The sequence below is a fragment of the Podarcis bocagei genome (assembly GCF_964188305.1).
Source record: "Podarcis bocagei genome assembly, chromosome: 10".
NCBI classification, from domain to species: domain Eukaryota; kingdom Metazoa; phylum Chordata; class Lepidosauria; order Squamata; family Lacertidae; genus Podarcis; species Podarcis bocagei.
The window spans coordinates 13,905,078-13,931,978 of record NC_138135.1 but is presented as its reverse complement, the minus strand read 5'-3'; the positions used below and the strand labels follow the sequence as shown (position 1 = coordinate 13,931,978).

The window sequence follows — 26,901 nt, the reverse complement described above, 5'->3', positions numbered from 1 at the left end:
TAGAAGCTGGCAAGTTATAAGTAGTGGTGACAGGTGACATATTGTGATGAATGGTGGTGATCAAGGCTCCGGTGTGACCATATATGTATATATGACCCTATTGATTCTCTCCCACCCACCCCCACCCCAGAAAATTGCTGTTTACACAAATAAAAGAAGTTTTGTTTTTTTAAGGAGCAAAATCAGTGTTCTTGCATGAGTGCTCAAACTGCAGCCAAAGATGTCTGTTAGGGTCACATCTGATTACCTTCTGTGAACCCACATGGCAGAGCAACTATTTCCCTTATACAGTGGTACCTCGCAAGACGAATGCCTCGCAAGACGGAAAACTCGCTAGACGAAAGGGTTTTCGGTTTTTTGAGTTGCTTCGCAAGACGATTTTCCCTATGGGCTTGCTTTGCAAGACGGAAATGTCTTGCAAGTTTGTTTCCTTTTTCTTAAAACCGTTAATACAGTTGCAACTTGACTTCGAGGAGCAACTCATAGCACGCGGTGTGGTAGCCTTTTTTGAGGTTTTTGAAGACTTTGGTGATTTTTGAAGCTTTTCCAAAACTTTTCCGACACCGTGCTTCGCAAGACGAAAAAAATCGCAAGACGACAAAACTCGCAGAACGAATTAAGTTCATCTTGCGAGGCACCACTGTAATTCCTCATATTACCCCTTCCTCCTTTTTTCAGATACTTTTCAGTGCATGGCACACCTACTGAATCAACAAAGAGAGAATATCATTGAAACTGTCATGCGCGTACACACAAACACAGGCCACTTCTGTCTAAATTAATAATACCATTTACTTTGTTTCCAGGCTATAGATCTTGGTATAGTTACCACGTCAAATCTTTTCTGGTTTACTTCTGCTTGATGTTGCTTATTTGTTTATTTACACAGTTTCATAGGAGAATTTATAAAGGAATTCCACTGCAGCTGAGAGGTGAAGTCTGGTCTTTGTTGCTTGATGTCCCTAAAATGAAAGAAGAAATGAAAGACTATTACAATGTGAGTTTCTAAAAAATCAGAAATACTGTATTATGCCTAAGTATTTGAAAATTAGACCGCATAGTGCTTTAGTGTTCCATGATATGACTAATACAACAAATTGTATTATTATTATTACTATAATTATTTAATTAAAATCTAGTTTAGTAAGGACTAACTGCTTTCATAAAGATTGTTCTTATCCGTTTCATACCTCCAACTTTACTATCAGGTAGAATGATAACCTGTGTATAGCCTTCATGATTCCCTTTGCCTCAAAGGAGAAAAGGTTGATCAGCTTTTAATGAAAGCATTCACTGTGGAAGAAGTCAGTGACTAATTTCCATGGTTCTGGCACCGGTTTCTATATCCTTGTTTGTTGAATATGCCTCAGCGTTCAGGTTCCTTATTAGAAGCAAATATTTGAGTTCTCAGAAAATGTAGAATCCACACAGAGAACAATGGCTTGCAAATACTCTTGATTAGCACACTTAAAATGTCCGCTGCTCATGTCATCCTTTAGATGGAACGGTTCAAAAGTTGAGAGGCATCTTTCTTGAAAGTCCTGATTAAATCCTATTCATAGGAACCTAACTACGTCCAGTTGTTTTCCAGGAAATGTCCCTATTTCTCAGCCTGCAAGTGCACTACTTATAAACAGGATAGTCTTGTTCCTAGAAGCCATTGGGCGCTTTCTCTTTAGCAAGCTGTTTAACCTTTTCTGTCTCTGCTGTTTCTTCCCATGCTAAAGCATGCACACCCACTCTGAAGCTGGAAACAGATGTGATGTGGCAGAGCTATGATCAGGGTTCCTCTACCACCACGCTGCCAACTTTTAAGAAAAATAGGGGTGGTGGTAATTGGCAAGTTCTACCCAAGCTGATTCCAATCTAAGTCCTACTCTGATTCCCACTGCTCTTTGCCCTCCTTGAAGGAAAATGCAGGGGTGTTTCAGATCCTTGAATCTACCCCCCCCCCCCAACGCAGCAGACCTAATACCATCTTTGGGGAATGGGATTCTTTTTTTATATTGGAAAAATAGAATAGGGGAAGGGTTGAACTCCTCTTCCTCCTAATGCCAGTGGTCCATTACTGCCATCAGAAGGAGACCCTTTTGTGGTTGCTTTAAAGTAAAAACAAAGAACATCACCACCACACAAAAGAAGCCTTTGGCGCATAGGAGGTGCGTTGGTTTTTCCCTCAAAGCCCACCACCGATCCATCTAGCTCAGTCTCGTCTGCACTGCTGGCAATAGCTTTCCAGACAGGGGTCTTTACTAGCTACCTGCAGATGCTGGGAATTGAATCTGTGCATGTAGCCAGTATGCAATGGCCGCTTCCCTAAACCCAGTGCTTTAAAAAAAAAAATAAAAAAAATATTTAGGGGTATTCTCATTTTCCTACTCATATTGAAATACTGCCCCTTAATAAGACCAAACTTAGATTCACAAAATGTTTAGGTGTATGTGTACCTCTGCCCCCCCCCCCAAAAAGCACTGCCTAAACCTAATCAGAGACCTTGTGTTATACCAGCTTGGGCTCCATGTCCTTGACTGGAAGCAAGCTTTTGAATCTTAACAAAAATAGACCTTGTATATAAACTCCAGTTTCATTTCCCTAATACCCTGAAAGCCTTTCTGACAAGCTTCTGCCAGCTTTTAAGTCGTATGTGCTTGACTGACATGCTCCATATGGAAAAAGGTGTATACTGGATGGGAGAATGGGCTGTACCACTTTAGATTAGATTGGGGACAGGAGATGCCACATATTGGAGTGTCCTCCCTTACGTTTAAAGCAAACAGACACAGCCTTCCTGCAAACAGCAGTCCAACCTGGTAGGTAGCAGGTTAGAATAGACTGTTTTTCTCAGACCTGATTTTATTTGAAGCTAGCATTTTTAGTATATGTGCTGCCGAAGCGAGCACTGAAGCTAGCATTTTTAAAAAGGCATTTATTTTTTTTACAGCCTGGAATGGCACAATACACTCTTACTTTCTTAGGAGTCTACTGTCTCCAGTCTTGCCAACCTGGTATCCTCCTACTGAGAGTTGTAGTGCAAAACATCTAGAGCTCGTCACATTGGTGAAGGGGTACTATCTCCTTCTGCTTCATGTGTGAGATCTCTGGGCCAGTCAAGCCTTTAGTGTAATATGAATAGATGACATAGATGTATAAATCCAGATTCAGGCTATAATCTAGTCACAGTTAAATCTTTCCAACTAAAATTGGTTGAACTTAAAAGTACTTAAAGCATTTGCTTAACTTTCCCATTTAAATCAATTGGCCTCAGAAGTACTTTGTCCAGATCCTGCCCTTTCTTCTTAGTTATGGGTCATGGTTGTCATCCTGTGTTCAGTTCATTGTTGCTTGTTAAGATCCAGTGGAACTATTCATCAAGATTCAGAAGAATTTGAAATGGCCTACAACTAATCTTAACAAAGATTACAAGTTAACTACAGAAAAAAACAAATAAAAAGGGTTTAAGAGAACCGGGCCTATCTTCAAAGGTTACAGATGCCATCTAGTGATGTGTGCAGGAAAAGAAAGGAAAAAGTCCACCAGGACATGAAAAACTCAAGTGTCTACATTTAAAGGAAAGGCTTGGGCAATTAAAAAAAAATAAAAATCTTAAAACTGTTGAAAGGGAAATGGACCATTGCTGAAAGTCTTAGAATTCTTTAGGTATGAATTAATCACTGATCTACTGTTAGGGAAATATAATAATGAAGCTTTAGTTGACTTCAAATGTAGGGTTGGGTATGCAGGTGTGCAGGTGAACTATTGAAAGAGAACTGGTTTGCATTCCTATGTAGAAATTCTCCCAGCTGCATGCCCAGTCCAGAACATATGCATGAACTGTGAAGTTGCGATACATACACTTGCTGATTATTTTCTCCTTCCTCCCACAAGACCTTAAAAACCCAAGCAAGAGGTACCTCACCAGATATCAGGCAGATTGACCTTGATGTAAATCGGACATACCGGGATCATATCATGTTTAGAGACCGATATGGAGTTAAGTAAGTAAAGCTAAAATCTGCTATTCTACACCTTTTCTTATGTATTGCAGACCTTCAGAACACCTCACCAAGATCTGGCGTTTTGAAAAGCCTTCCTTTGCCAATATTGATTTGTGGAAACACTGGCCAGATTTGGACATTGTGCTAAGCCAGGCGTGCTTCCCCTCTTCTCCCCAACCCTTCTGCCCAGGCAGGAAGAGGAGGAATTGGAAAGCTTTTGTTTTCCCTTTATTGCAGCTTTCGGCAAACTGGTGTCTCCCCTCACCCCATTTTTGGACTACGACTCCCATCAGCCCAAGCCAACAAGTGCTGACTGCAGCTGATGGGAGTTGTAGTCAAAGCCATCTGGAGGGCGCCATGTTGGCCAGGGCTGCTTTACAGTGTACAACATTAAGAACACATTTTATGGAGCACAATAATAAAAACATAATAAAAAGCACAGATAGCATAATAAAATAATAATCAAAACAACAGTCTCTCTCTCGCCTCCCCCCCCCCCCAAGTTTTAACAGGCCATAGATTATTAAATGGCCAAAGGCCTGGGTAAAGAGGAATGCTTGATGCCTGAAGACATGTAATGATGGCAAGCCTCTCTGGGGAGAGCATTCCATAGACGGGGAAGCACCACAGAAAAGGCCTGTTATTTTGTTGCCACCCATGAGGGGGTGAGGGACATAGAGAAAGGCCTCAGGTGACAAGTGCAGGATCTGGGTCAGTTTGTATGGGGAGAGGTGGTCCTTAAGGTATTGAGTTCCTGAACCATGTAAAGTGTTACCGGTCAACACCAGCACTTTGAATTGGGCCCGGAAACTAATTGGCATCTATGCCAAACTAGGGATTTTGATTCATTACTAACTATGGCTAGTTTTCAGCAATTCAGCTTCATTACTCATTGTTTTTTGTTTTTTTTTTTATTGTTTAAAAAACCTTTATTATGTTCCAACAATTAAAAGAAAACAAAAGTACATCATCCATAAAAACAAGCACGAAAAGAAAAAACTTTAGAATACAAAACCAATTTTGAGTTCCTTACTACTTAAGTACACAAGCTTTATACCAATCCATTACATTATTTGACTTCCCACCACCACGTCGAGAGCCATAACTCAACAGTATATTCAGCAGTGTCTTCATCTAATCATTGTTCATACCTCGCGGTTTTTATATCGTACCAACTGTAATTTTAACATTTCCCAAAGTCAACTCCATGTATGAGAGAAATTTATTCCAATCGTTAATAAATTTGTTATTTCTCTGTTGCCTGATCTTTTGAGTCATCATTGCTATATCCATGTATTCAATTAATTTGTTCTGCCAATCGCTGATCGTTGGGATGTAAGATGTTTTCCAACTCTGCGCTAACAGTATCCTTGCGGATACTGTTGCATACTGGAAAAAGGTTTGGTCATCTTTTTTGATTTCTTCTCCTATCATTCCTAGAAGGAATGCCTCGGGCTTTTTAGGGAATGTATACTTTAGGACCTTTTTTAGCTCATCATATACCAACCCCCAAAACCTTTTTACTTCTTCGCAGGACCACCACATATGGAAGAAATCTCCCTCTTTCTTCTTGCACTTCCAGCACGTCTTATCACCGGTTTTATACATTTTGGCTAGTTTTATTGGTGTGATGTACCACCTGTACATCATTTTTCCCATATTTTCTCGGAGTCTGACGCAGGCTGAAAATTTCATATCTTTAGTCCATAGTTTTGTCCATCTTTCATATTCAATGGGGTGTCCTAAGTCTATGGCCCACTTAATCATAACATCTTTAATTTCCTCATCCATTGTATCCCAATCTAGTAGCTGATTATACATTTTTGTTAGGAGTTTAGATTTTCCTTCTATTATTTCTAATTGGAATTTGGATTTGTTCTTACTCATTCCGACTTTTTTATGTTCCCTCCAAATAGCGTTAATTTGGTGGTATTGAAACCATCCCACTAATTTATCTTTTAGTTCATCGTAGGGTCTAATTTCCCATCCTTTATCTGATCTTCTTAGGAGGTCAGCATATGTCCACCTTTTACCTTCCATATTTAGTTTCTTAATTACTAGGATGTCAACGGGTGACAGCCACCAAGGGGTATCTTTTTCTACTAATCTTTTGCACCTGTTCCACACCTCCAATAGCGCTCCTCTTATAATATGGTTGGAGAATCCTTTGTGTACTTTCCCCTTGTCCTGCCACAGGTACGCATGCCACCCATATCTGGCATCAAAGCCCTCCAAATCCAAAAGGTCAGTATTATCCAGAGCTATCCATTCCTTAATCCAGCAGAGGCACGAGGCCTCGTAGTACAATTGCAGGTTTGGTACTGCAAACCCTCCTCTATCCCTTCTGTCAGTGAGCAACTTATATTTAATTCTGGCTCTTTTACCTTGCCAGATGAATCTGGAAAGGGTCCTCTGCCAATCTTTGAACATTGCTGTGCCCCTGACTACTGGGATGTTCTGGAATAGGAATATCATTTTTGGAAGGATGCTCATTTTAATGGCAGCCATTCTTCCCTCCCAAGAAAGTTGTAATCTATTCCAGCTGTCCAGGTCTCTTTTACACTCTCTCCAAGTTCTATTATAATTATCTTCCACCAGATTTATATTTTTTGAGGTAATCCAGATACCCAAGTATTTAACCTTTTTCGATACCATTATCCCAGATTCCAACTCGATTTTATTTTTTAATTGCTCGTCTACATTTTTTGTCAACATCTTCGTTTTGATTTTGTTCAATTTAAAGCCGGATAGTCTGCCAAACGTTTCCATTAACTCAATCATTGTGCTAATCCCTTTTGCGGGGTCTTCTATTGAAACTACTAAGTCATCAGCGTAGGCCTTAACTTTATACTCTTTTGTGCCTATTCTGATCCCTCTTATTTCCGATGCAGCTCTTATCCTGTTTAGTATAACTTCCAGAACCAAGATAAATAATAGGGGCGACAGAGGGCACCCCTGTCTTGTACCCTTAGTGATCTTAAATGAGTTCGTCAGGTTACTATTAATGATTACTTTCGCTCTTTGATCTGAATAAATTGACTTTATACCTTCTAGAAATGGCCCTCTTATTCCTACCTTCTCCATACACTTTATGAGGAAGTGCCAAGATACATTATCAAAAGCCTTCTCGGCGTCTATAAAGACTAAGGCAGCGGGGATATCGATTCTGAGGTCCAAGTATTCGATTATATTAATAATATGCCTTACATTATCCTTAATCTGCCTGCCGGGCAGAAATCCGGCCTGATCTTTGTGGATCGCTCTATTCAAATATTTCTTTAATCTGCTAGCCATTATTCCTGCAAAGATCTTGTAATCATCATTGAGCAGTGATATTGGTCTATAGTTCTTTATATCGAGCGCATCCGAATCCACTTTTGGAATTACCGTTATGTATGCCTCTCTCCAAGAATCAGGTATTTCTCCCCCTTGTAAAATGTTGTTAATTACGTTACACAGGACCGGGGCCAGATATTCCTCTAGAGTTTTGTAATATTTTTGAGACAGGCCATCCGGGCCTGGGGCTCTCCCCGGTTTCATTTTCTTAATAGTATTCCTGACCTCTTCCACCGTTATTGGATCATTTAAGAGTGCCTTTTCTTCTTCTAATAATTGTTCCCCTCCACTGCTTTCCAAATACCTACTTATCTCATTTATATCCTCATCTTCCTTCTTTTTGTACAAAGTTTCGTAATATTGCTGGAACTTTTCCTTTATCTCATTAGGGTCTTCTATTATTTGGGCTTCAGATTTAATTTTATTGATCACTCTTTGTTTTTTCCTTTTCCTCAGTTGCCACGCCAGTAATTTACCTGTTTTATTTGCCGACTCGAAATATTTCTGTTTCATCATTTTTATTCCCCACTCTATTTCTTGATTTATCAATGTTGAGTATTGAGTTTGTAATAATTTACCGAGTTGTTTGGTCTTCTCATCTTCAGGATTTTTTATTAATTTTCTCTCTATTTCTTTTAGCTGTTTAATTAATTCAACCTTTTTTGCCTCTCTCAAGTTCTTTTTATATTTATTCTGTTGGATCAGGAAACCTCTGAGTACTGCTTTGCTTGCATCCCAGACCACATCAATTTTTGTTCCTTTATTCAAGTTTTGATCAAAATATTCTTTCAAGGTGTTCTTTGCTTTACCGATTGTATCATCCTGTTCCAATAAGTGATCGTTCATTCTCCATCTATAGGGTCCTGATAGCTTACACTTTATTTCCAGAAATATAGAATTGTGGTCCGAGAGTGTTCTGGGGTCTATTTCACATTTCACCGATCTTGTCGAGAGCTCTCTGGAGACCCAGATCTGGTCTATTCTACCCCAGCTTTGATGGACTCCCGAGAAATGTGTAAACTGCTTTTCTGTAGGGTTTTTGAACCTCCAGATGTCAATTAAATCTAGATTTTCTTGGAGGTCATCAAAGGTTTTGGGGAGTTTCCCCTGGTTCTTTTTCCTCTTTTTTTCACTTCTATCTATCTCAGGTTCGGGGACTCCATTCATATCGCCAAGTACGATTAAATTATGATTTTCCAATTCCAATAGTACTTGTTCCAATTTTCTAAAGAATTCAGTTTGGTTTGTATTGGGGGCATAGACCGATACTACGTTGATTCTTTCCCCTTGGTGGGTAATTTGGACTCCCAGAATCCTCCCTTCTTCGTCTTTGTAAATTAGTTTGGGTTCCAGTTTCTCTTTCACGTAAATTACCAGACCTCTCTTTTTTTTCATTTCCGAGTTTATGAATTCCACTCCTAATTTTTTGTTAACCAGTATATGTTTGTGTTTTTTAGCTACATGGGTCTCCTGGCAGCAAATCACATCACATTTTTTATTTCTCAGGACTTTCTCTATTTTATTTCTTTTTGACTTTTCATTTAGACCGTTAACATTCCATGTTAGAAAAGTTAAAGACATTGCTAAAATTAAATATCGAGTTTATTCCTAACTTTCAATTCCCAACCTCTTCCTCTTCTTCCGTGTTCTCCTCTTCCACCTCACCTTCCTCCTCTTCTCTCCCCCCAGCTCCCTCCCCCTCCCCCCTTCGCTGCCCCGCCTTTCCCTCCTCCTCAACTCTCCCGTTTCCTTCGTCCTGTCTATCTATTACTCTATCTTCCTTTTTGCCCAGCTCCCTTTCATATCTCCTCAGAAACTTTTCTATCTCTAATGGATTGGTCAATTTGAATCTCTTGTCCTTGAAGAAGAAAGCGATTCCTTCGGGGAATTCCCATCTAAATTGAATATTGTTCCTTCTGAGAACACCTGTTATGTGTCTATATCCCTCCCTTTTGCGTAGCAGCCTAACTGGGATCTCTTTAAGTACAATTATTGGTCTACCGCCTATTATTAATTTTTTGTGATAGCTCGTTTTAAGTACCAAATTCCTCATTCCTATTGAATTAAACACTACTAAGCAGTCCCCAAGGGGTTTCTTAGTCCTGTTCTGGTATGTTCTTATTTTAATTCTAAAGGCGTTGTCTATCGTAAATGCGACCTCCTCCTCCTTCACCTCTAACCACTTTGCTAGTTCCTTGGTTATTTTTTCTCTAACATTCTCGTTCAACTCTTCTTCTATACCTCTAAATTTTAAATGCATTTGCCTTTGCCGCATTTCTGTCATTGCAATACTGTCCCATATCTGTTCCTGTGTTTTGTTCAATTCACGCATATCCTCCTTCACCTTTTCTGTCTCCCTTTTCTGTTCTCTCATATCTTTTTGGATTTTTTTGTTGGTTTCCTCGAATGTCTTAGTTTTGACCGCTAACTCTTGAACTTTATTTGAGAGCTCCCCTATTGCTCTCTCTATTCTCCTATCTATCTTCTCCTGTAATTCCTCTAGTTTGTTTTCTATATGGTTTTCATTCTGCTTAAATTCCTCCTTAATTTTTAACCACAAAAAATCTAAATCTTTAATTTCTTCCTGTCTAGATACTTTCCTTTCGCCTGGGGTTCCCCCTCCCCTTTTCCCATTCTTCCCCTGCATTTTACTTTTAATTATCCGCTTCAATCTTTTAGAGTTAATTCTCTCCCCTTAGGGGCTCACAATCTGCTTACTCCCGCTCTGTGGGACTGTTCAACCTTTCTGGGCAGTCTCACTGGCTGCACCAAATGCGTAGTCCTGAGGTGCCACTCTCCCACGATCCACTCTCCCACGTTCCTCCTCTCCTTCTTGCCTGTTCAAGATGTCATGTATATGCAATTAGGCCACAGGTGCTCTTAATTAGGATGTCCCTAGGGGGAGGTAGCGGTAAATGTGTTGTTCCAAAATCTTATCTAAATAAGGGAAGCAATTCAGGTCCGCAATTTCAAGTCCTAAGCAGCATTGGAGTTTCCGATCTCTCCAGTCTATCACAGTCCAACAGGGGAGTCTCTATCTTAAATTCACAATCCTATCCTTTTCTCTCTCTACAGCTGGGAGCTTAGTAACGTGTCCAATAACCAATTTACAGAATATCAAAATATCAAAATAATTGTTAGGCTGCTTATTATGCTATTCAGGCGGTCAATGAGTTCTTATTGTTAATAGGGGGGGGGGAGGTGGGGAGCAATATAGAAAAGCAATATAGAAGTTTAGCAGGTTGGGTATGGGAGGTGGGTATGGGAAGTGGGGCAAAGGGTGTAACACTATCTTAAAAAAACTATAGAGAAGGAGAAACAGAGGTTAGGCGATATGGGCGGTAAAGAGAAAAGAGAAACTCAGTACGGAATTTAACGATACACAATCCTCAGTATATAACCGCCTAATCCCAGCAGGAAAAAAGAATAAATCCGCCTACTCCAAGCAAAAGTAAAATTTCACCGCATAGGGGACAAATGAGTCCTTAATATGTCTGTTTTTCAGAGGTAGGTATCAACGAGGGCAGTCAAAATACTTTCATAATACTTTCTTGTCTGAACCTCCTCTGTATTCCCTTTTCTCCTTGTCTCCCCAAAATGCTTCTTCAACGGCGTTTGTTACTGCAAATGTTTAATAGAGCATTGCTGGAGGTCCACAAAAGGCAGATAATTGTCTCAAATAATAAGCCAAACGAGCAGCCAAACTTGTGTCCTCCCCAAGGTCCAAACAAGTAAATGGCCAACTCAGGCAACTCAAGCAAATAGTTCTAAACCGTTCTGAATATAATAATATAGTAGTTTTTAATCCAAACCAAATATAAAACGTTCACTTCATTCGTCCAATACTATCTCTCTTCGTTCTGTGCACATACAGTTCGGCTATTACGGATTACCTTCCTTTCTGACTGCCGACGATTTCAAAGTCTGCGCCATTTTCGCCCGCCATTTTCGGGTGGAGACGATAAGATAAAAAACTGTTACGACCCGGACTCACCCATCTTCTTGTCTTTTTGGCGTTATTTTGAGACCATCAACGATGGGGATTCCGTTTTAAGTTTGTAGAGGTTCGTCGCTTTTCTCGGTGGGAGCTGGGGGCATCATAGCTCGGAGACGGAGTTCTCCCTAATTGCGCACGCGGCCTCTCCCTGTGTTTCCTCGCCGTGCGGAAAGTCACAGAAGTGGAGCGCCGCTTCCGCGCTGCCGGGAAACCTTCCCCCAGGGGTACCCCCCCTGGGCTTCCGCTTTTCTGGGGGGCGCAGTGCCCTTGCGACACCCCCGAATCCCCGAGTTATTCGAAGAGCTTTTCGCGTAGCTCTCCGCGCTCCCTCTCCGTCCGCGACCGGAACCGGAAGTCCTCATTACTCATTGTTTTAGGTTAACATGAGTTTCATGTGACATCTGAGGGAAGGGCCATTGAGATGGGCTGTGAAAAGTGGTCTTCCGTGTTGTCTCTTTGCTACTGCAGATAAATGTATGGAAATCCTATCCAGCCGTCTGAAGCTTCAAGCATCCTCTACTGTTTGTCTATTATTCATAAAAACATTTTTATACCACGTGGTTGTGCACTTGGAAATAACATTGTAAGGGCATCATCTGGAGAGAGACTGGAAGCTTTTAAAATAAGGACGCTTTAAGAGAAACAAGAAAGAACCTATGTTGCTAAAGCATTTCCCCAGATTTAATATATAAAGAAGCTTGTGCATATGGGAGGGAAATGCCTCATGTAAGCTTGATCACAGGAGTAATTTAATCTCTCACTGAATATGTTTTCCCTTACTAAATCCTTTTCTGCATCCCATAGGAGAACGTGATGAACATGGTTTCCTAACATAATAATATATTCTTAGTTTATATCTGTGAGACTGGTGGTTGAAGTGTAGTGTTCCATGTATCAGTGAGGGCCCTTGAATGCTCCTTTTCATTTCAAACTTGTGAAATCAGATTTAATGAAGTATTGATTCTACCCAGTTTTGAAAATGCCAAATGCCACGTCTGTATGAACCCAACAATCGGCTGGGATTGAAATGTTTCATCCCACATCCTCCTTGTTCTGCCTGACTGGAGTGCCTTTCCATGTATTCTTCGTCATCCTTCTAAAGCGGGTCTGTACTGGATGACACCCACCCCTGCCCCACTCCACCCCCCACCCCCCAGCACAACACAATTGCACACAGCAGAATTATAATCTTTTTCCTGCTGTAAGGTATGCACTTAAATTTCCTGTGCGCTACAGTCACCTTGTGTTTTAATGCAAAGCAGAAACCCAACTCCATTGTCTATAACTAGTTACCAAAGAGGAGCTCTCCTCACTGCAACATTTTGTTGCACACCAAATTGTAATAATAATTGCACAAACTCCTTCCCTTCTGCAGAAGTCCTCCATTTCTTTGGCAGCCGTGGGGCTCTTTTAGAACTTTGGTTCAAATTAGGTTTGACATAAAATGGGGTTGTTGGAGGAGTGGCTTGTTAGCCTTCGGATGTTTACAAATGTATTAAAGTGTGCAAGAATTTTACAAATATATATCATTTTACAAAGGTTACATAAATGTACAAAATGTGCTTCTTAAGTCCTGAAGGGGGTGAAGTTTTATATCATGATTCATTAAGTATTTCATTAGTGTGCACAAAAAATGAGTTATAAGATTTACTTTTTGTCTTTTCTCTCTAGACAACAAGCTTTATTCCATGTTTTAGCTGCATATTCTGTGTATAATACGGTAAGTCACATAGTATGTGGGTGCATATTGATCTAAATTCATATACACACAGTTACAACGCTTATTCTTGATATACTGCATAGGTAATTTTATCTATCTATCTATCTATCTATCTATCTGATCTAGTAAGCTACGATGTGCACAGGTTGTGTGCATCTGTGAACAACAAGTTAATAGCTTCCATACAAGTGAAATTTTATCCATGGTTTAGTTTCTAAATCCTTGCTTGCATGGAAAACACTAACCAGTGTTTCTAGCTCACATGTAACAGGAAGCTGTGGTTAGCTGTGTCTTCCTGGTCTGTTTTGCTACTCACACAAACAGAGAAAGTGATGCAGCTGTAAATGGATTGTGTGCGATTGCACACAGCTCATTTGTATCCTGGCTTATTAAGCGAATATTTGGTTGCATGAACATTACCACTGTAACCATAGCCACGGAAGCAGAATTTCTAAAGGGGAAGATGAAAAACTGAGGTTGTTGGATTGTAGTCAACGTGCTGCCTGCAAGTTGTGACTCAAAGAAGGTGCTACCAAAACTTTTGTTGCTGTAGTAATTTCTTTCTTTCTTTTTTTGTCTAAAACCATGGAGATCAGAAACAAGCTTACAAGATCAGTAATAAAATATTGTATTTTATTAAGAGCAGCCAGTGTTAACAGAGCATAAGGAGCTAGTGAATCTGGTGTCAACGAAGAGGTTTTTTTTTTTTTTTTTTTTGCCTTGCTCCTTTGTTCTTCACGAAAGTGTAAAGCATCCCTTTCCACCTTTGGGGTTTTGTTTTCAAATTCCAGGGGAGTAATCTTTGCAGCAAAGCCAACTAACACTCTGATGGTGCCACAAAGCCCAACAGGTTTATTGTAGCATAACCTTTAATGAGGTCATCCACTTTATGTCCTGCTGAAAACCTGTTGGTCTCTGAGCGGAAATTCTTTGTTTGCAAATTGCGACACACACTTAACCTCTGGGATAGGGTAGGATAAAAATCTAAACAAGGAGATAGGTTATTTTTCAGGTTACACGGAACTGGAATTCTTGCTCATGCTGGGTGAACATTTTCAAAAGGAGGGTAGGGAGGAAAGGTGAATTAAAGAGAGAGTTTGTGGCCTAAGCATCTTCTCGAAATACAAACTTTCTGTACGCAAGGACTAGATTTGAATACAATAGCATTCCACCATGCGAGCCTCCATTTACAGTCTGAAGGGATTCAGGAGAGAACTAGCCCAAAGTGTTGCAAGGGCTAGGTTGAACTGCAGATCTGGAATGTCCCTTCAATGGTTGACCATGCCTCTTGCTTGCCTGGACAAAGGGTGAAGAAGGGCACGTGAATGTGTGGGTGTAGAAACCTCTGCCTTTTGCATGGTTGCATCCATTACTCTGCATCTGACCCACTGGCCTGTGGCTCCAGGAAGATGGTCCACAACAGAATGAGGCCCTCAGCAACAACACCACTTGTTCTGCCACACTTTTCAAGTGATCCACAGGGCTGCAGTTCTTCCATCCCTAACAGCTTCCTATTCACGCCACAAGAATCAAATTGACCGTGTAATTTGTGGTGTGTTTTTGTTGGGTTTTGTCACTGTGTGCAAATTCCTAAACACTTGTCTACATTTTCTCCTCCTAGGAAGTTGGATATTGTCAGGGAATGAGCCACATCACAGCTTTACTTCTTATGTACATGAATGAAGAAGATGCCTTCTGGGCCCTGGTGAAACTCTTCTCAGGACCCAAGCATGCTATGCATGGTATGTCACCCAAATCTTGCTTCAAAGCACCATTTAATTCTCATCTGATTTTTCAATTATTATTATGAAGTCTGGACTGGATTTGTAGTACGGCAAGCTGGGCCTTTTGGCTATTAATGTGCTCAAAATACTTAGAAAAAAATGTGTTGTTTTTTAACCAAGACTTTTCCTGCAGTCTATGATAGGTCTCTTAAAATGCTCTTTTGAGGTCATTTGTGATGATGTGCAGGGACTGTAACCCTGCACATGACCTGCTTTCTGTGGGCATGGAGCTGGCTGCACAGAAAGTTTTACCCTCATTTGAATCCATTATTGCAGCTGGAAATTGGGAGTGGAATTAAATTTCCAGCGTCCACATACTCAGAGCAGGAATTTACCCTGTGGAGCAGCATTCTTCCCCGGCCATTTTCAACCTGGGGCAAGCAGTTTTTGCATTTAGGATAAAGGGCATGGTGATGCTTTAAACATGATTATGGGAAAGCAGCATATAAATAAATTTAATAATCAGTAACATAAGATTGTGGCAATCTCAAATGCTCAGCAACTCTTAATTCAGTCTCTCACTCATTGTTGGCAACGTTGAGTTGTGTTTACTTGCACCATCTGACCACAGTGTGAACACGACATGCCTCCAACAAATCAGTCCTTGGATGGGAGAACCATGACCTTCTAGATATTAGGCTACAGCTGCTATCAGCGCTAGCCACCATGGCCAATGATCTGGGATGATGAGAGTTAATGTCGTCTGGAGAGCCATAAGTTCCCCATCCTTAGTCTGTCTCTTTCTTAATCGGATTGGTTCACACCTTGTACTTATTTGCCTGCTGTGTGCAGCTATTCAAGCTCAACAACTTTGGCTCCCTAAAAAAAGCTCTTTGGTGAAGTCTCCCCCCAAAAAAGCTCAACTACTTTGGTGAAGCCTCCCAAAAAAAGTCAACAGCTTTGGTCAATCCAATGGGTAGATCAATGCCAGTTTATTTATAGTGGGAGTAGATCACAGTCTCTTGGAAGTCGGACACCCCTGAAGTACAGCATCAGACCATGGTTTGATATTACAGGAACAGACCCAGGCTTACGTGTTCTTCCACCCCTAGCTGGCATGGATTTACCCAACAGCAAACTGCAGTTGGGAGCTTCTAACGTTTGCACATCAGGGGAAAAAGGGGTGCATCAGTCCAGGTTTGTAATGCCAAATCACACTTTTGGTGTTGCATCTCAAAGCCCCTGTGCAAAGTCTGCTGCCTTTTCTGTATGCCTTACCAGCTTTCACGCATCTGATGAAATGGGCTCTTGGTCATCTATGGTTACGTCACAATGAGTAAATTAATCTTTAATACGCCACGAGACATTGCATTGTATTTTAATGTTTAAGTGATTTCCGCCCCCATTGGAATTATTTCACTGCAACACTTAAACCTGTGAACATGTTTTTTTTTGTGGGAATTTGTTAGTGTTCGACATGTTTTTATTCTCTCTTATTCTCTCTTCCTCTCACCACCCCAACCTTTTAGGTTTTTATATTCCGGGTTTTCCCAAGCTGTTGAGATTTCAAGAGCATCATGAGAAAATAATGAAGAAATTTTTGTCTAAGCTTAAGCAGCATTTTGTAAGTAAATGCCATCAGAATATGCAGTACATAAAGGGCAACCCATCAGCAAAAGGTCCAATATGATATTTAATTCCTCCCTGCCTGCTTATGCTGGTGTGTAGGGAATTTATGGAACTACTTTATGCCAAATCAGGTCATTGTTCTGTTGCTGTTTTCTGTATCTACTTTGCTGAACAGTGGTTCTGAGACAGACAGAGATCTTTCCCAGTCCTGCCACTGAAAGCCAGTTTAACCTGAAATACTTTTAAAGTGATACAAGGGATTGAACTTGGAACCTTCTCCATGCGAAACATGGGCAGGGTGTGTGCAAAGATCTAGGGGCAGTTGTGCTGTGGTATGATTCTAACTAAGCCTGTAATGATATGTAGATTATAAATATTTTAGGTCGATTAATTCTGCATAAGCAATGTGTGATAATAGTGTATAGTCCTGAAAAGCAAGGGGTGGGGCGTCTCAAGCCAGGGATGGGGAAACAAACCCCCAACATCTCTATTCACTAGCCATAGTTGGGGTCCATACGGTTGGCATCTTTGTGAAAATCCAGACACAGAAGTAGTTGAGCTTTTTTCGCAAACACACAAAAAAAGAAGTTTTCAAGCTAATTTTAAGGAATATCGCCAAAAATGATACTGCCAACATGGGTCCAGGATTTTCCCAGACATTTTTGTGATTTCCACCCTGGCATTGCTTTTGACTGCAGTATTCCAGCTATGGCAACCTTTGGACCCATCAATATCTGTAGAGCCACAAATTCCCCGCTCCTGTCCTATGCTTTTTAATGGGAAAGTACATCAAGGATAGGAAGTTTAGAGTACTCCATGGAATCCCATATCTCCCCTCCCATGCCAAGGGGATTCCCACCCTCACACTCTTTCCATTTCAGAGCTATCAGTATTAAGTGTTGCATCTGCACCAATGTTACCTCTATAATCCTAGCTCTTGTCAAACCACTGTTTGCAGTCCATCTTAGAAGCAGGCTTTCAAGTTCCAGTTTGGCCCATCTATGCTTAGCACTAACATCAATACAGTGGTACCTCTGGATGCGAACAGGATCTGTTCCGGAGCCCCATTCGCATCCTGAAGTGAACGCAACGCGTGTGTGCGTGGGTTGCAATTCGCCGCTTCTGTGCATGTGCGTGGTGTCATTTTGAGCATCTGCGCATGCGGGAGCGGTGAAACCCAGAAGTAACACACTCCGTTACTTCCGGGTCGCCGCGGAGCGCAACCCGAAAACTCTCATCTTGTAGCATATTCAACCCAAGGTATGACTGTAATGCTAACCAGAGTGTGCTCAAAAACTAAAAGGGGGGTGGGGTGGGAAACTGAATGTCTTCATAAAGGGGTATATTTGTAATGAAATTTGCAATGGTTGCTCTCACTATCTCCTAGCGCTGGTTAGGAGATTGAGCAGTGCTACATCTGAACCTCACAATATTTTCCCCAAGAAACCTATGGGGTTTTTGACTTGTTTTATTTTTTTATTTTCAAAACATTTCATTGAGACATCCCAAGCATCTGCATTCGAAATTCTCAGAAAGATACAGGAAGGGAAACTTAATAATGCCTGCCATTCATCCAACTTTATGAACCCAACATATAAAAAGGGAAACAGACATATAAAGAAACAAAGAATCATAGAATTGTAGAGTTGGAAGGTACCTCCAGGCATCACCTAGTCCAACCCCCTGCAATGCGGGAATCTCAGCTAAAGCATCTATGGTAGGTGGTCATCAAACAGTAACCAGTAATTATCTTCTATAGCTTGATCAGGATGAACATAGCACTTTTATGCATTAACAGGTGTCAAAAACAAATTGGTTGTGGTATTTCCACATCTGTAGATAGATGATAGATAGATATAATATTATTTCAGTGCAGAGAAAGGAAGAGATGTAATGGTGAACCAGGCTTAAGGATATAACCCTTGAGTAATTGGATGTGCCCTTTATATAAAGGTCTCTACTTCTGTGCACATTCATGCACAAAGTACTTTTTATTTCAGTGAAGACTCACTATATTTCCAAATGCATAAAAGCTTCCAGCCTTTCATATATTTTTTTGTCCATTGTGCTGGAAGCTTATGAAACATGAAGCATATTCCTGCTAGGAAGTATAGTACATTTAGTTTCTTTTTCAGGGTGTTTGATATTAACTCTCTGATCAGATCTAAAATTGCTAGAGACAGGATCAACAGCAGCCTTAGGTTGTGGACTTGAGCACATTTATAAGAAAGGAAAGTTCCTGCTGAATGCAGACGGACTTCATTCCTAGTCTTTAATCTTTGATATCTGCAGCAAATATTCTAAACGTAGTGAGTCACCTCATGTATGCCATATTGGTTTTCCGAAATCTGTTCATGGGTAAGGGAGAGTTTTAAAAAGGATTATTTAAATCTACTGGCTGGTAAAATCGAAATCACTTTCATGCTTACCTCTAGGCTGTAAATTGTGGTTTTAATTTTCACAGCAGAGTTCATATGGAGTTTGGACTGTAGGTCGTTGCTGCTTATTGCTTTAATTTTGGAGGAGTTTGCCTTCCAGGGGAGGAAACATCAAGTGCATCTTGCCCTGAGTCAGTAGGCTTCCTCGTCTGGATGTCTGAAGGTTCAGGGAGGCTACTTCTAATAAATGAAAGTAAACAGCAAGCTGCTAAATCAGTAAAGCGAGGGAGGCACAACCACTTTTTTAAAATTTGGAGAGTCAAAAGTTGGGTGTGTTTATGTAGATAATTCTTAACAGCTCCTTAAGTCTCTCTGTCAGGCTAAGAAATCCCAGTGGAGCCTCTTTTATTGTTGGGATGCTACGGTGAAGGGACACTTATTTGTAGAGCTGTTCTGTAGAGACAGAGCCACTTACCAAATCCTTGTAGGGCAGAGTTACTGCCTCCTCCATGGTGTCTGCTACTTCCTCCCACTGCACCTTATTCCCAGGCTAGTGTGCTGTTCCATTCATGCTTCTCAGTGTCCCAGGAGCTCCATGCAGTTAGATCACACAGCTGCCACTTCCGCCTCTGCCCATTCAATCTCAGCAGGAAGAGGGGTTGGCAAGGGCAAGCCTCTGTTGCACCCTGCTGCTTTTGAGCACACTGAGCTTTCTGATCAGCTTCAAGCAATTTCCACAGCTTCCCAAGAGCTGCACTTACAAACAGCAGCAAAAACCCACCCTGCAGAAGCACAACATGCAAACCCAACTTTCAAACCATAATTTCTAAGTCCTGTTAATGAGATCTGCAGTTGGCACGCACCCCTTGGCTCAGCTTTCTCAGACCCACCAAAAGTTTTGGACTATATCTCCTATCAACCCCAACTGGCATAGCCAGTGGTAGGGGGTTGATGGGAGTTGTAGTTGAAAACATATGGGATGCACCAGGCTGCTCTGAATAGACTATGGGCAAGAATGACAGGGTCTGGGAAAGAGGAATTGGCCCTAGAGAATGAAGGGACTTATGTCCCAGGGCTTGGTTCCTGGTTTACCATAATGCGGGGGGTAGGAAACTACTTGCTATGCTGCCTCTGCATGAAAGAGGCATTCTGTACATGCTCAGGTATGCTGCATTCCTTCATCCCTTTCTTTAGAGGAGAAGCGTGGCCAAAATTGGTGAACTGGGTCAAACTTTTCATAGAGGGGTATGGCCACAAGAGGTTTTCTCTCCTTATGCCAGGTGGATCAGGCTTTGTGCCTAAATGACTGCTTATATGCAACCCTGAAGCTTCAGAGTAAGGCAGTCTCCCCCTATGGAATCATATTCCAGAAAGTGGGGCATTGCAGTAAGTAGAGAATGCCTAGGCACACATTTTAACCGTGCCACAGGAACCTTTCTTCTAAGCTCTCCCCAGCAAACCAAAGTGATCTTACAGGGAGAGGTATTTTTAAAAGTACACATGACCCAAACCCTTCATTCTTCACAATCACCCTCTTCAATGTTTAACCTCTTTGGATTTCTTTTGTCCACGGAGGGGAAGACAGAATGCATAGGAAAGCAGTCAGGTTTCAGGCTGAAGATACTTTGGCCATTTCACTTTGGGTTTGCAGTCCAGGAGTTCATGCTGTCTTAGTTGCCAATGTTTATGCTGTGTGCTTAGCAAGGAAAATCTGTTTTTGTATGTGCTGTCTTTTTTCTTTTAATTATTATAGGGGTTTTTTTTTAATTACCTTGTTTGTAGGGAATATTTTTTAATGGGCTGAAATATAAATTCAATAACACTAACCACTTGGCCACTTTGTGTGATGCTGTGTTCGTATCTGAAGTTCATAAAACTGCTTCTTCTTGGCAGGACTCCCAGGAAGTCAACACTACGTTTTACACAATGAAATGGTTTTTCCAGTGTTTCCTTGACCGTGTGAGTGTCTTTTGCCTTCCCCACCCCAATCATCCCAAGCACACATTTTTACGGCAAATCTGGATTTCTGTTATTTTTCTGATGCCTCCCATGGCTTCTCTCATTGCAGACTCCCTTTACGTTAACCCTCAGGATCTGGGATATCTACATACTTGAAGGAGAACGGGTTCTCACTGCGATGTCTTATACCATTTTGAAACTGCACAGAAGTAAGATCTCTGTCCTGGCTTTAAACTCTTTAACTCGCCATATGGCATGGACAGGCACTTGTGAATAAAATGAATAAATTAAAAACCAAACATTTTTCTCAGTTGGGCATTTCTCAGTACTATTTATTTATTTATTATTATATTTCTTATATTTGTTCATCACTTTATCTTGCCCAGGGCAACCCACAGTAACTTACAACCTACCAAGCCATTGATGTTCTCTCCCCGCCCTGCACTTCTGGGGAGAGAGATCTTGTGTGTGCTTATTTCACACTGTCTCCAAAGCCACCACAGCTTCACTGTTGGGAAGATTCTAATAACTAGAAATACGTTGCAATGTGGCTACAATATGCACAATAAATCTGGTGGCACGGTATACTTCCCAGCCAACAGGAATATAGACGCTGGTCAGAAGGGCTCTACTCAAAAGTACAATTTCCTGAGGAGATTAAATCACAGCAACGAGCGGAGTCTTTTTGGCGACAGCCCCAAGGCTTTGAAATGAGCATTCTCTGTAGGTCCTTTGCTGGGCCTCCTTGTTAACTTTAGGAGACTCTGTGAAGCCCACCTTTTAAAGCAAGCCTTTGTTGGCTGATGCTCCTGGTGCTTCTTATGGCTATGATGGCAATGTTTCAGTTACGTTGAGTGTTCGTTGATATGCTGCCGTTTTAGTGGGGTTATTTTTGTCAGACGTTTCTGCAACCTGTTTCAGTGTCTGAGAGAGGCAGGACTGAAATGGTTTAAATAAATGGAGGGGCTAACAGGAAAGCATGAGGGCACAGTGCTCACTCTCAACAACGACACCACTTTCCATGGCTACTTCCATGCTTCTGCCTCCCTCTTGATTTTCAGTACTCTGTGATCTGCTCCCATTTCTGTCTGCACGTACCACCTGTGCTTGTTGTTAGAGAGAGCAATGTTAGGGAATTGGCTTGATATATGGCAGCCTTATGTTTCTGTAAAGTTCTAGAATTACACTAGGTGCTTGTTTAATTAATAGATATGAATTGACACAGAGAGAGAGATTTCTGTTTCAATAGAGAAAGCAAATATGGCTACATTTTAGTCTACTCTCTGATGTCGTACTCTTCTCCCCCTCCCAACCTAGAACACCTGATGAAATTGCAAATGGAAGAACTCGTGCAATTTCTTCAGGAGACCCTTGCCAAAGATTTCTTCTTTGAAGATGACTTCGTAATAGATCAGCTCCAGAGTTCCATGGCGGAGCTGAAACGAGCAAAGTTGGACCTGCCAGCAGCAGGTGAGTAACTCAAGACACAGCCGCTGCTTTGGAAGCAGGCAGCCCGTTTTAGTTGGTTTCTGGGTCCACCCAGCTTTTGTCACTCTGCCCGGCCAAAACACCACCTCGAATGGAGCTGCGTAACTATGGCACGGTGCAGGAAATTCACAATTTGGTATCCCGTTCCTGGAAATCCTGATCATTTCCCCAAAAGGTATGCCCACTTCTATCATGCTCCTAATCTGGAAGTGTAACAAAAGTCCCTGCAAGGAGCAGGTAACATTGTTCTCCTGATGCACAGCTATGCTCACAGCAGGAAGTTGGCCAAGCATTGCGCATCCTGAAGGCAGTGCCTGACCAGGGTCAGGAGATCAGTGTTTGGATGAACAGATGAGTTTTACAAGCAATCCATTCTGCAAAAAGGTACATGTGGGTCAGGCTCATTGTCCCATCCTGGAGAGCACAGGAGGTAAACTTGCAGCCTTTTAGTTAGCAGGAAGGCAACATCGTTAAAATGCTGGTCTTGTGTTCATGCCTTAGCATGCGGCCCCGGAAAACAGTTTTCGCCTCTGAGTGTGAACAACGATCAGAGATGCTCTTCTCTAGACCTATCAATCATTGCAGAAAGAGGGGAGGGCTTGGAGGGAGGTTTCCTGGACTGTTTGCCCCCCCCCCATACACCCAGCATTCATAAGAATGTCTGTGCTGTTTAATAGATAAGTGGGGTTTTGTGAGCTGAGAAAGGAAATTGAATTTTACCCTCCACTATTGAGAGGGTCCTTCAGGATTTCTGCCAGTTTAGTGTAACATGAGAGAGTGAGCAGAAAAGTCAGGCACTAGCTCTTCCTGAGGAAGATGGAGAGGAAATCGCAGAGGATGTCTGTTGAAACTGTCAGGCTTTTAATGTTCTTAACATTGCAGGGGTTGGACTAGAGGACCCTCGGACTCCCTTCCAATTCCACAATTCTATTAACATTCTGAACAATGAGACTGTAGATCACCATTGCTATGGGCTGCTCTGTTTTCAGCCTCTTTCCTAAGTATTCCTAACACTCCAGATTTATTTCAGAAAGAGTTAAGTATTTATGCTTCCGGTGAAAATTTGACTACAATCCCAAGATCTCTTTCCAAAGTAATTAGTCAATTCACATTGTGTGTGTGCGTGTGTGTGGTGTCCTCAAAGCTGCACATCATTTTAGGCATGTCCCAATTTTGAACCTTATGCGACCCATTTTTTAAAAAAAACTCTTTTTCTATTTTGAAAGTTCTCTATTTGTCCCTACTTCAGTTTCTTTTAACCACCTGGCATTATGTGCAAGGATACCATTTTCTGATCGCTGTGGCTTTTGCCTTATTTTCTCTCTGCTAGGCCAATAGTAGCCTGGACAGGAAGGGGGGCGGGGAGGAGTGGAAACTGACAGCACTGAACCAGAGGCTTTGAATGTGGAGTTATTGCAAGCACTACTGGAAATATTGAATCTTATAATTTATTCCTTTTGCAAACTGAGGCCTGTAAGAAATTTGGGGTGGGGAGGAGAAACTCCACCTGTTTTCCACCCCTCAACTTCGCCTTCCTCCCCACACTTATGAGATGGTTGAATACAGGTGCTGCCCAAGGCACCTACGGAGTGCTGGCTTCCATGGAGGAAAATTGGAGTTTGGGGCTCCTCCCCTTCCTGCCCAGCCCAGCCCTGCTCATCATATTGGGAGACTGGGGCTCAGTCAGTCTCCAGCTCACAGCTTAGCATCAGGAATTGGCTAGAGAAGAGGAATGCGGAGGAAGTTCTGGTCCCAGCTGGTGAAGGATAGCACCAACATTGTGCTGCTCTCTGCTTCCAAGGACATTCCCCCAAGGCATGAAGGATTCTGATTCCCCATTATTTTTCTGTGGATATAATGGTGACTCTTCTATTGATAGACATCCATACTGTCTCCCCCCACTTTGGGCCCCAGGGATGGATGCCCATGCACGGGCATTCCACTTGGGGCCGCCGGGCGGGGGGGGGGGTATTTCTTCAACCCCCAAATGGGGGTTTTCTTTGTGCCTAAGTACCCACAAGATACGTCTTGAAAATCTGTTAGATTTGTTTTCAGTTCCTGTTTAGCTAAGAAAATGGATGCCTCATTTGCTCTTCATCTGAATTTCATCAGCCCTTGAGTTTTATCTCCCCACTCCGTGTTCAATTCTTGTTTTTCTAATCACTATCTCCAGGCGATGCTATCTGTCACCAACCTCGCTCTCAGCGTCTTCTAGACATTACCTCACTCTTGCGTGCCTCGTCTGTCTCTAGTTCTGCAAATGTGCAGGGGGCAGGCAGCTTCCTCCCCAGGCAAGCACAGGGTTGATCCTGTCTCATGTGAGCTCAATGAAGGGCACTGGCTGCCAGCTAAGGCTTCCTTTTGCACCTCCACATCAAGGTCAGCCAGTTTGGGAGGGAGAGTAACAGGGCCACATCAACACAGAGAAGCAGCACCAAAACTGAGAGAGCCATAAGGAATCATTGGGGCAAGGTCCCCTTTTGGCTTTGGAATAAATCATTTCGCTCTGTCTTGCTTCCAAAGTAGACCCACAATGTCCAGATATAATCCTTGGTTATTTCATTCCCATCATGGACAGATTGCAGTGTCCAGGGCATGACATTGCAAGTTGAAATGAAAGCTGCCTTGGAAGCTGAGATGGACAGGGCTGTTTGCCCCGAGTGATGTGTGTCCGAATTCCTTACAGGCTATTGAATGGAGGGGTGAAGGGGCTTATTCTTGTTTGCCTGGCAGGGAAAGAGAACACTCAGCTTCTTTTCTGCATGTGACCTTGAGCCAGCTGCTCTCTCATTCTCTCTCAGCCCAGTCTACTTCACAGGGTTGTTCTGATGATAAAATGTAGGGGTGGGGGAAAACCCTGTGAGCTTCCTTGTTAGGAAGGGCAGGATAGAAATGAAGTCAAATGAATACAAAAAGGCTAGGGCAGCTACAATGAAGAGGGGATGGAAACTCCCTTCTGACTAGCTGGGAGAGTTAGTGAGATAAACCTTTCCCGGAATCTAAATATAAACTCCTGGATTTTCTACAGAAAGCTTATAGGGAAAAGGTAGAAAACACGAACTACTACTTATAGTACCAATCATGAGAACTCCAAAGTTTTCATTACTATGAGTTATCAGGAGAGCCTCTGGCTCGCATCATCTCTGACAATAGGCACTTGCTGGCTGGAGCTGTTGGAAGTTAATTGCTAGGCCAGCAAGATGTGGCGGGTTAAAGGTTCCTCCTCTGTGCTCTAGTGCTCAGGGTGGCCTGGACTGTTTGATGCATGTCATCCTCACAACATCCCTGTTATGCAGGTTGTGCTAGGAGTGGAATATGCACCTTCAACTGAATCCTTTTAGGCTGCAGTGAACACTTTGGGACTTACTCTCAGGGTAAAGATAAATAGGCTTGTGCATTAAGATTACAGCTGGTGAGGAATGCCATCTTCTGCTTCATACTTGTGCCCTAAGCTGCAGTTGCCCCTCATGCCACCGAGTCAGACCATAGACCTATCTAACTCAGTATTGTTCACACTGACTGGCAGCAGCTCTCCATGGTTTCTCTCGGCTCTAACTGGAGATGCCAGGAATTGAACCGCGGACCTCCTGCATTTGGAAAGCAGATCCTCTACTACTTCCCTTTCCCTGTAATAATGAAATAGTTATTGGCAGCTTGCAATTCTAGCCATGCTGTTAATTTAGGTCCCTCCCATATGGGAACATCCGAGCACTAATTAGGCTTAGTGGAATTCTCCATCTGGCAAGCCTTGTTTAGGGTGCTAAGAGCTTTCCAGAGCTGTTTGGGCAGACTTTGGTCTGTTGTCAAAGACATAACTTTGCACAGCATTGAAAACATGGCAGTCCATCTGGAAGGGAATTTGTAGTGTGCACTCTTCCCTGTTTTCTTCTAAACTCTCCTTCAGAATGAGATGGACTGGGCAATCTTAAGGCTTGTGCTGATTACCAGTTTGCTTTGGGCTTTTTCTTTCCTTCAGACATGGTCGAAAAACACTTAATTGCTCAGTCAAAGCACTTGTGTTCCAGGACCAGGGCCAGATATCGTCCCTTCACACCCTATTCTACCCCAGGAAAACTGTAACACCCAGAGAAAAGGCTGTTTTTGCAAAAGGAAGATCTTCTGATGGTCCTTCCTATCAAGCACAGAATGTCTTCTGTGGAGCAGATGGGGGAAGAAGAAAGGGCACAGAACTTCATAAATTGCCCGATCACAGCTTTTTCCTTCTCTCTGAAATGTATCAGGCAGTAATGGAATTGCCAGGAAGCCTTCCAGTGATTCTTCTCTCCCAGGATCCTTTTATCACATCTAGTGGGTCTCTGGTTATTTTTCACAGATCAAGGACCTCAGAAGCCTCTTTAATTTTAGCTCATCTGTGAATTTTTCACAAACTTTCTGACTCCTTCCCCAGTGCCCCGATAAGGCTTCTGCATTTCCTAATATGCATTAAGAGCTTCTGAACAAAAAAAAAATGTTGCCCGTTACACAAGTAGGCACCATCTCCTTCAAAAAGTAGAAGCCATGAATGGTGCTGCAGAGATATTATTGCGTTAACTGGCCATGTCGCCATTAATCCAGTTTGACTCTGAAAGATGGCTGGCAATCCTAACTTGTTGATGTGAACAAAGGGTCTGTTGTGCCTCCATGTGCACCAGCCTTCCCAAGTCTGGTTACCTCC

At 42.1% G+C, this 26,901-nt stretch overlaps 1 protein-coding gene across 8 annotated transcripts in view; it reads left to right on the top strand.

Annotated features, from left to right (window-relative positions):
- USP6NL (USP6 N-terminal like) overlaps positions 1 to 26,901 on the top strand; it is a 145,115-nt gene that overhangs the window by 102,617 nt on the left and 15,597 nt on the right. For all 8 annotated transcript variants that reach the window (XM_081209937.1, XM_081209934.1, XM_081209936.1 and 5 more), the window contains 8 exons: positions 890 to 997; positions 3,886 to 3,995; positions 13,000 to 13,048; positions 14,670 to 14,790; positions 16,302 to 16,396; positions 20,673 to 20,738; positions 20,848 to 20,947; positions 22,056 to 22,208. In XM_081209937.1, the coding sequence (XP_081066063.1) occupies positions 890 to 997; positions 3,886 to 3,995; positions 13,000 to 13,048; positions 14,670 to 14,790; positions 16,302 to 16,396; positions 20,673 to 20,738; positions 20,848 to 20,947; positions 22,056 to 22,208 (802 nt within the window). The remainder of the gene's footprint in view (positions 1 to 889; positions 998 to 3,885; positions 3,996 to 12,999; positions 13,049 to 14,669; positions 14,791 to 16,301; positions 16,397 to 20,672; positions 20,739 to 20,847; positions 20,948 to 22,055; positions 22,209 to 26,901) is intronic.